The sequence below is a fragment of the Rhipicephalus sanguineus genome, chromosome 5, assembly GCF_013339695.2.
Source record: "Rhipicephalus sanguineus isolate Rsan-2018 chromosome 5, BIME_Rsan_1.4, whole genome shotgun sequence".
Lineage (NCBI taxonomy): Eukaryota > Metazoa > Arthropoda > Arachnida > Ixodida > Ixodidae > Rhipicephalus > Rhipicephalus sanguineus.
The window spans coordinates 71,111,056-71,120,865 of record NC_051180.1 but is presented as its reverse complement, the minus strand read 5'-3'; the positions used below and the strand labels follow the sequence as shown (position 1 = coordinate 71,120,865).

At 50.1% G+C, this 9,810-nt stretch overlaps 1 protein-coding gene across 1 annotated transcript; it reads left to right on the top strand.

Moving 5' to 3' along the window:
- Positions 1-1,210: 1,210 nt before the first annotated feature.
- On the top strand, positions 1,211-9,599 carry LOC125758606 (uncharacterized). The gene is made up of 2 exons (XM_049415961.1): positions 1,211-1,765; positions 9,519-9,599. Exons 1-2 carry the CDS (start codon positions 1,211-1,213, stop codon positions 9,597-9,599), a joined length of 636 nt encoding a protein of 211 aa, XP_049271918.1.
- Positions 9,600-9,810: the final 211 nt, after the last annotated feature.

The following is a 9,810-nucleotide window of genomic DNA, read 5'->3' as shown; positions in this document are numbered from 1 at the left end:
GGCATTTCGAATCCTTTCCCTCTCCCGTTCTCCCTGCGAGGGCAAGTGGCGCCATCTTGCGCTACGCGCCGACACTCGTGGTGGCGCTGCGCGCGGTCTGAGAGCCGCGAAATTCGGCGACTGACGCGCGGGCACGCCGGGACGAACTCTCTCTCTCCTCGGACGCCGCTGGGTAAGCACGTATTTCTTTCCGGTCCAACGTCCCCTTTGGGAATCGCTGGACTGTAGCCTGCCTGGGTGCCTCGGCATCCTTGCAGGCGTGTTTACCTCAGTGTTAGCTCCGGCTCGTACGCTAAGCCAGAGAGCGGTGCCTAGTGCTCGTGCGTGGTCGTACCACGCCGAGTCGCACTTGCCGGAGGCCCACGCGTACGGAGATTGCCCTAACTCCCGCGACCAGGCCCAGTGGTCATCGCGAGAGTGCGCAGCATAGCCGCGAGGGACCTTTTCCCGAGCGGCGTGTCAAAGCTCGCCATTGCGAGCTGCGACGTGCTTCGCGGAACCCCTTGGTGTATCGTCCGCGTCGGGAAGCCCTTTTGCTTCCCCGTGCCCCGGGAGCGGACGTGTACAGTGTGTGTTGGGGTGCCGCAGAAGGCAAATAAAGTGTTTGTGTGTGTATGTTAGCTCGAACACTGTGTTTATGCTGCGCGGCGCTCAACGCCTTTGCTAGCTGAGCGCGTGCGGAGCGGTGCGCTAAACGTAAGCAGGCGACGGTAGACGCGGCCCTGTGGCTCGCTAAGCCTGAAACCCGCGGTAGTCTTCGGCTCCGGTGAGCATCGAGGCTACCACACTGGCGCCCAACGCGGTATCAAAGGCTCATTAAGCCTTTGATTAGACTTAGCCGAGTCAGCACGCCTTTGCGAATCAGGCTCGCCGTGTTACCCGTGTTATGTCTGCTAGGCGTGAGTTTTGTCCGCCGTCGTTTTTAGCAGATACCGCTTTGCTCGAGAACAGGGCCAGTGCCCCCTTCGAGCAGCATGCGCAACAGGCGCTCCCCGAGAACGGTGCTACGGCCGGTATCCCTTTTGAAACCGCGCCGCTTATCGAGCTCGGAGACAGTTCCCCACCGCTCGAACGCGCCGTTAACGCACCGACAGCTTCCTTTGAAGCAGGTGCACAGACGCTGCTGCAAAATGCCGCCCAAATGATACAGGCGCTCACAGGGGCAGTCCAAACGCTTTCGGCTGTTCCGAAACGCACTCATCCCACTGTCATGTTGGCCGTTCCGACTTACAACGGGTACGGTGATCTGCAAAGTGCACGCGATTACCTGGACTCCCTCACACGTTACCAGAGAGCCACGGGTCTGGACGATCAGGAGGTGCTCGGACGCGTCGTCCCAGCTGCACTGACTGACACGGCGGCTAGGTGGTATCGGCTTTCAGGCCACCGAGCAGCAACCCTCGATGAGTTCCGCGCGGCCTTCCTGCGCGAATTCTTACCCGCTGACTACGAGAGTAGGATGCGGCGCGAGCTCGAGCTCCGCACGCAAGCTCCTGATGAGTCGCTTCAGGAGTACGTACGCGCGATGGACGACCTTTTCTCTATCGCTGAGCCCAGAGCTTCGAACGAGGAACTCGTCGAACGGGTGATTAGGCAGGCGCATCCGACCTTTTCGGCGTACCTGCGCGGCAGCCGCTTCCGAGATTTAGAGGAATTGGCCGCCGAGGCGAAGCGCATTCAAGGCGACATTCTCGCCGCGCGCGCCTATCGCCCGCCACCGCCAGCCGGCGTGGCCCTTGAACCGCGCTGCGCGTGGGGAGGGGCCGTGCCCTCTCCCCAACGGCAACAGCCCGCCGGAGCTGCCTTTGCGGCTCCCGCTAGAAGCGGGCACAGTTGGGAGCTGAGCGATCGCGCTCTAGATCCCTACGCGTACGCGAGGCGCGCAGCAGCCTGTGCTGCACCGCAACTCGACGCGCGCGAGCAGGGACGCTATCCGACCCAGCGCATCGATGAAGGTGACACTCGTCATAACAGATCCTTTGATCAACAGGCGAACCGACCCCTGCCGCTAGAGGCTGCTCCTCCTCGGGAGAGGGGCCGCGACGGCGAATCTTCCCTTTCCCGGGACGGAATGCGCTGCTTCCGCTGCCGCGAGCGAGGGCACATAGCGAGGGAGTGTCCCGTATCTAGGCCTCCTGTGAGGCAGGGAAACGGGGGCGCGGGTCGTTCGTGAAGGCACGAGCGGCCGAACCCTTGCTTCTCCCCTCCGCGTACCGGGCAAGCAGGCTTGCTGGTGCGCACGCGCCGTTTATTTCGGTAATTATTGCCGGCCGCGAATTTTCGGTGTTGCTAGACACGGGCGCAAGCGCTTCGTTGTTTGGCGAACAGGTTTTGTCCCACTTGCGGAAGCACTCGGTGCGCTTGCGGGACAGCCGAACGACATTCACCCTGGCGAGAGGCGTGGCCCAGTCGGCCAGCAACATTACGCATCGCCTCCCTCCGCGCCGTGGACGCTCTCCCGTGTGAGCATCACGAACACTCGTCTTAATTTCTTTTACCCCCTTCCGTAGCACCATATTGTATAGTATAGTCTATTTCAAGTGTATTGTGTTATTTTTTTTTCCTTGTTTATTGTAGAGGAATTAGCAGCAGTTGTGGGCCTGGGCCGAGGTTAGCTGTTGCTCATTTGCATAACGCCTTTGCATGCATGGGCGACGACGGGCTGCCTTTGCAGACCGGTATAGGGTGATTTAAGGAGAGGAGGATGTGGGGATCCGAGGCGCGCCCGAAGCCACTGCGCGGGCATTTCGAATCCTTTCCCTCTCCCGTTCTCCCTGCGAGGGCAAGTGGCGCCATCTTGCGCTACGCGCCGACACTCGTGGTGGCGCTGCGCGCGGTCTGAGAGCCGCGAAATTCGGCGACTGACGCGCGGGCACGCCGGGACGAACTCTCTCTCTCCTCGGACGCCGCTGGGTAAGCACGTATTTCTTTCCGGTCCAACGTCCCCTTTGGGAATCGCTGGACTGTAGCCTGCCTGGGTGCCTCGGCATCCTTGCAGGCGTGTTTACCTCAGTGTTAGCTCCGGCTCGTACGCTAAGCCAGAGAGCGGTGCCTAGTGCTCGTGCGTGGTCGTACCACGCCGAGTCGCACTTGCCGGAGGCCCACGCGTACGGAGATTGCCCTAACTCCCGCGACCAGGCCCAGTGGTCATCGCGAGAGTGCGCAGCATAGCCGCGAGGGACCTTTTCCCGAGCGGCGTGTCAAAGCTCGCCATTGCGAGCTGCGACGTGCTTCGCGGAACCCCTTGGTGTATCGTCCACGTCGGGAAGCCCTTTTGCTTCCCCGTGCCCCGGGAGCTGACGTGTACAGTGTGTGTTGGGGTGCCGCAGAAGGCAAATAAAGTGTTTGTGTGTGTATGTTAGCTCGAACACTGTGTTTATGCTGCGCGGCGCTCAACGCCTTTGCTAGCTGAGCGCGTGCGGAGCGGTGCGCTAAACGTAAGCAGGCGACGGTAGACGCGGCCCTGTGGCTCGCTAAGCCTGAACCCGCGGTAGTCTTCGGCTCCGGTGAGCATCGAGGCTACCACAACACGAAGCGATCGGTCGGAAAATTCTTTGTGTCACAATCGGCGCTTGACAGCTGCATCATGGCGGAAAATTCTCTTGCTGTTTCGAGTACGATGCGAGGCTCCATTTCTATTGTGGTTGTTCGTTCAAGGCGTGTCACAACCTGGAGGTTTTCTGCATCCTCACAATAGGGATGCAGATTGCTTGTGTGGAAAAGAAAACAGTGAACTCACCGAAGCGGCATCCTGAATAAAGAACATGTTTTTTCTAGTGAGTTCTATGGAATCCAGCAAGCGGGAAGGAGGGTCGTCGAACAGCAGTAAGTGCCGTCAGGCAGCAGTAACTGGGGGAGGGAGCAATGTTGGCAGTTGAGTCTAATTTGCTATTTGCGCATCAAATTTTGCGAAATTTAGCACAGGCATGCAACTCATTGCGCTGATTTGAATAATTCTTATGAAGTGTTTTCTGGTGTTCGAATGTTTCGAACACTTGCAGTGCCTTGCGATTTGAATCTGATGCCGAACTACTCGAATGGAATGAGTTCGAAGTTTCGAACATTCGTACCGTGCGTCGCTGGAGTGCAGCGTAGATGCGTCCTGCAGTAGATGCGTTCGAACCACGCAATATTCAATGATTTTACCAACCGTAATTTATTATCTTTTTTCGTTTTTAGGCTGAGCACTAAATGAAGATGTTTCGTGCCTCAGAAATAAACAAACCCCGTCATTTATGCAGTTGTCAATCAATCGGTTGTTTCGGATCGCTTAACGTCCTCTTACTTTCGATGCCGGAACTGATCGCGGAGGCCAAGCGCGAGACGCGCGGACTTAGACATTTTGCCGAGCAAACTTCTTGCAGAGCTTCCACAGCGTTGCACTTGATGAATGAAACGGAGTATAATAGGCCACAAACTTCCCGCGCTTATATAATCGAATCTGCCTCAGAGCCCGCGGAAGGACCCTGCGGTTCCCAATTACCTTTTATCATCTCTCTCTCTCTCTCTCTCTCTCTCTCTCTCTCTCTCTCTCTCTCTCTCTCTCTCTCATAATTGTTGGGGTTGTACGCCCCAAAACTTCGATATGATTATGAGACATGCCGCAGTGGAGGGCTCCAGAAATTTCGACCACATCGGGTTCTTTAACGTGCACCTAAATCTAAGCCCACGGGGCACTAGCATTTTGCCTCCGTCGAAATGTGGCCGCCGCGGCTGGGATTCGATCCCGCGACCTTCGTGACAGCAGTCAGGCAATATAACTGCAAGACCACCGCGGCGGGTCCTTCTCTCTCTCTCTCATTTCCTACTTCAATAAAGAATTCCTAAGCTTTTCCCTGTTTGTTTTCTTTTGCATCACACGCTCGGCCTTTCTAATAGAGCAGTAATTAAGATCAGTGGCTCGTCAGCGAAATCGGTAGGTCACAAAATCGGTAGTTCACAATCGGCAAGCCACAAAAGAACGGGATTTTTGTTGAAATTATGCTCTTCAAGCATGGCAAAAGAATGTTCATGTTCTGATTTCAAACCTGGGCAGCCGCGTATCGATAAACTGCCGCGCGTCGACGGCGTGCCAGTACAGCAGCGCCATCCATGAGGTCTCGCGCCAACCACTAACGCGCTCCGGGTGTATACTGGCGCCATCCAAATGAAATGAGGCAGACTGACGTGCGTTTGCCGCGGTCTCCGAGAACCGCGTTCTGAGTATTGCGTCTAACTGGAGTCGCTTCACCACTCGACTGTGCCATCGAATCAAGGTGGATCACCATTGGAAAATTCGAATAATTTTCAACATTCTTGAACTACTTCACGTAGTCTCTTTTAAACGATTACATGGAATGAAAACTTGAAAAAAAAAACATGACTATATTTATTCGCATTCAGTAGACAAAACATATTAGTAAGATACGTGCGTCATTCTTAAAGCTAGCTTTTTCCCAACACAAACTGCTCGCTATATTACTGGTGAACCACGCGATTTGTGTGCCGGAATTATAACATTATTAAAAGTGAGAACAGTGTACGTTTTTTGTTGCTTTTTTTTTTTAATTCTGTGATCTTATTATTTTTGTTCTGACTCCTTTAATCAATTCATTGAAAATACTGAACGCCTAAACCCCCGAGATGTCCCCGCACTCGCAAGGATCACTGATGTATGATTTGTTCACTGATTTGGCAATAATTACAATTTTCAGGTACTACAATACAGTTTGCCAATAATTCTAAACAAATACAGTCAGGTGACAAGCTTCTCGTTCAAGCAACTTGAACTCTTTTTCGTAAATTTGTCATTATTTTGACAATATTGAAAACGTACTTTTTCCAGGAGTTTTCTTTCGATATTTTTGTTGTACAATGAATAATTCAAAACATACATCAAGAATTTCAAACGTTGTATTAAAACTTTTCCGATTTCAATATGCTGTTGTGTTTGTGTAATACAAAATAGTGATAGAGACGGTCTACATTTGTATAATTAATCTGTGACATTTGTTTTTGTTCTCTCTTCTTGTTCTTGAAATATGGCTGTTGTCGTAAATGTATGTTAAATTTCATTTATTACTTATTATTCCTTTATGGCCTCCATACGTTTCTTATGCATGTTTCTTCTTGAGATATGAAGCTGCATATGATGTTCTAACATAAGTAATACACACACAAACACCCATAACAGCTTTTAGCCAAGGAACCCCTCCAGAATCTTTTTCTCGTGGTGATTTGATTGATAAAGTGTTGTCGATTATAGACATCGTTTCTATCGGTATTGGGTAATGTTTGGGGCTATTTAGCGACGTTGAACCTGTTTGATTAGATCAAAAACAGAACGCGTTATAACTTATGTTGCAACATAATCGATGCCATAGTGGGGTGATTCCACGTAAGATCGAACAAACGATGCCTAGTCGACCTCTTAAATTTATTTCAAAATTTTATATATTATTGCCTGATGAGCGGAAAGAAGAGATCCGCAATTTGTTTTGCCGCCAAAAGTTCTTTTCGAAGCACAGGAAATCAATAATGAAGAAGAGGTGGAGTGGAGCGCTCATCCGCTCTGCTGTTTTGGCCAACTTTCGTTATGAATTGCACAAAATATATTAAAGTTAGGTAGCTGAAATTTCTTTACCTAAATATATGCACGTTTTTGCTTCTGCTCAGCTGTTTTTAGTTTTTATGTGTAGCGTAGATGTTTAGGCAAGGAGACCCTTAGGCAAGGATTGGCAATTCCGACTTCTTGTCCAGCAAGTGTATAAAATGCAGGCAGGATTGAATTTCTTTTTATTAAAAGGTCAGCAGGTACCTAAAAAGGTGTCGCCGGCACTGAAGACGTTAATTTTGAAATTATTTGGTCACTGCAGCGGCCACGAGCGCGGAGCTACCGAGTAGGCGCGCGCGCACCCGAGATGCTCGTTGTCAGAGACGGCGCAGTGAGAGCTCGTTTTCGCGTCCTCAGACCGATTGAGTTCGAAACAGTAACACATCTCTTGTGACTTGAACGCACGTGCACTGGAGCTTCGCTATTCTATCCGCCCTCTGTTCGTATCTTAGCTAGGCGCTGATAACACGGCGGAGATGGAAGCAAGATGAAAACTCTATAAGGGAGCTATGAGCGCTCGCTTCACGCACGCTGCTGCCACAGAAACTGCGCTGCGCCAGTTGCGATCAGTGGAAAGCATGAACGTGGCGCTCCAGTGGCAAAGCAAAATATGGATTGTCAAAGGAAAGAAAAGCAAAACTATCGGTAACCGGATGCGCTTATGTCGGCAGCAGACGGCGTGAACTGGCCGCGCGTTCGGTGCGCTGTTCACACTTCATTCGGCGCGGATAGTTCTTGTGCTTTGCTCTTACTCTACTCCTCCTGTGCGCATCATGACGAGAAAGTATAGCTCTGAATGAGTCTATTGTAGAGACTACCTTTCGAAGCACAAGAAGCTTAAAGGAGTACTGACACGAATTTAAAAAAAATTCGGATTGTTGCTCTAAATAAAAATACTTGTGCCGAGCTAAAACGACTATTGTGGTGCCTGGGAATGCATCCTATATATTTTAATTAGCGCCACCTTAAAAAGACACTTTCGGTTTCGACATCGAGGGGGTGGCTTCTCAGTGTCGTTTCATAGCAGTGTGACGTCACGGAGATAAAGAAATTCGCGACGTACTAGCGGGAAATCCGTCATCTGCTCGTGGTGCAACAGACAACGATGAGTGAATTGTCGTCCAGTGACCCTGACAGTGATTTCTTCGATTTAGGCTGCATGCAGGACGCAGAATTCGCGAACTCGGAGGAACTGTCTTGACTTGTCGGGATAATGTCCTTGCAGTGTGGCTGGCTTGCAAATGCTCAGCGACGAAAACTTCAAAGTCAAATTAAAATATTTTATACGTGTTCTCCGACTCCAGTGTGTGGACAGCGTGGACACTGCATACCAACGAAGCAAAAAATGTCCCTTTTGCGATGTCTCAAAATCGTGTCAGTACTCCTTTAAATATTGCAAAGAAGCCAAAATTTCGGAGAGTTACCGACCTAGACATAAATGCTTTGAAGGAACGTTTAACGCCCGAAAGATCAGTGACTGTCAGTGAGACGGACTACTTGTGCTACGCGTGCTTTTGCTACCACTGCAATGAAAGATCTTCACGGAACGCACAGTTTAACGATGACATTCTTATGCCCCTGAAAAAGAAAGCGACGTAATTAACCAGATCACTGCGACTACCGGTGCACGTGCGTTCAAGACACCCGAGAGGTGCTGCTGTTTCGAACTCAATCGGTCTGAGGACGCGAAAACGAGCTCTCACTGCGCCGTCTCTTACAACGAGCATCTCGGGTGCGCGCGCGCCTACTCGGTAGCTCCGCGCTCGTGGCCGCTGCAGTGACCAAATAATTTCAAAATTAACGTCTTCAGTGCCGGCGACACCTTTTTAGGTACCTGCTGACCTTTTAATAAAAAGAAATTCAATCCTGCCTGCATTTTATACACTTGCTGGGCAAGAAGTCGGAATTGTCCATCCTTGCCTAAGGGTCTCATTGGAGGGGCAGTAACTATTAGTGCAACGACATTATGCAACATGTTTTTAATGATTGTGAAAGTCGATGTGGAGGAGAATAAGTGGACAAAGTTTAAGAAATTTAAAAAATGGGGTTTTTTTTTAATTGTCGTCAGAAGTTTTCATTGTTCGGTGTTTTCTTGAACTTAGCCCGATGATATCTCTATACTGAAAAGTTATATAAATACAAGATTTGGCACTTTGGTAGACAAACATGCGAAGAACATAATGCGGAATTTTTGTACCTCTGCTACAAGGCTTTTTTGAGATAAAGACCTTCAAAGTAAGGAAAATTTTGCCGATTGGGCCACTTTTGAGGTTTTTTATAAAAACATATACACTACACATAAAAACTAAAAATACCTGAGCAGGAGCAAAGACATGCATATATTAGGGTAAATAAATTTCAGCTACCTAACTTTAATATATTTTGTGCAATTCATAACGAAAGTTGGCCAAAACAGCAGAGCGGATGAGCGCTCCACTCCACCTCTTCGTCATTATGGATTTCCTGTGGTTCGAAAAAATTTTTGGCGGCAAAATAAATTGCGGATCTCTTCTTTCCACTCATCAGGCAATAATATATAAAATCTTGAAATAAATTTGAGAGGTCGACCAGCCATCGTTTGTTCGATCTTACGTGGAATCACCCAGTGGCACCTCATCAGCTCGAACTAACCAAGAACCGTTCTCGCATTTTTTAACTCTTCATTTCTTTCATCCCTTCGTCAGTTATTACAGCGAAGCCGTATACCTCTACCCCGCAACGGTTTCGTCTCAGTGGGCAAAAAGACGCGTGGGCAATAAACGCGTGGTCAAAAAGAAAAAAAACGCCGTCGTGCTCGTACGCTCCCTTTCAAGGGTGTAGATTTTTTGACGCCGCTCATGCGCGCAGCGTAAACTACGAAGGTGCAATGCTATCAACCGTTTCAAGAGTGCAAATTCTAAATTTAATCGACGACGTTCTTCTCCAGAGTCCGCTCTACAAGTTCGACAACATTCGCTTCAACCCATGGTGCACAGACTTTCGAACGTCTCCCGGACATGCTTCGTGATTAATGCTCTAATTAATGTTGTGCCAGTCTTTCGGTGCGTCATTCCTCGTTTCTTTTTCCAGGTATCGGAAGCCTCCACAGCGGTGGTCTAGTGGTTATGGTGCTCGAATGCTGACCCGGAGGTCGCGGGATTGAATCCCAGCAGTGGCGGTCGCATTTTCCATTGCGACGAAATGCTACAGGCCCGTGTGCTTAGAGTTACGTGCAGGTT

Coding starts and splice junctions, on each gene's coding strand:
- LOC125758606 (XM_049415961.1), top strand. CDS start 1,211: ATGTTGGCCGTTCCGACTTACAACGGGTACGGTGATCTGCAAAGTGCA. Junction 1,766..9,518: donor GCTGCGCGTGGGGAGGGGCC/GTGCCCTCTCCC, acceptor GTTCTTCTCCAG/AGTCCGCTCTACAAGTTCGA.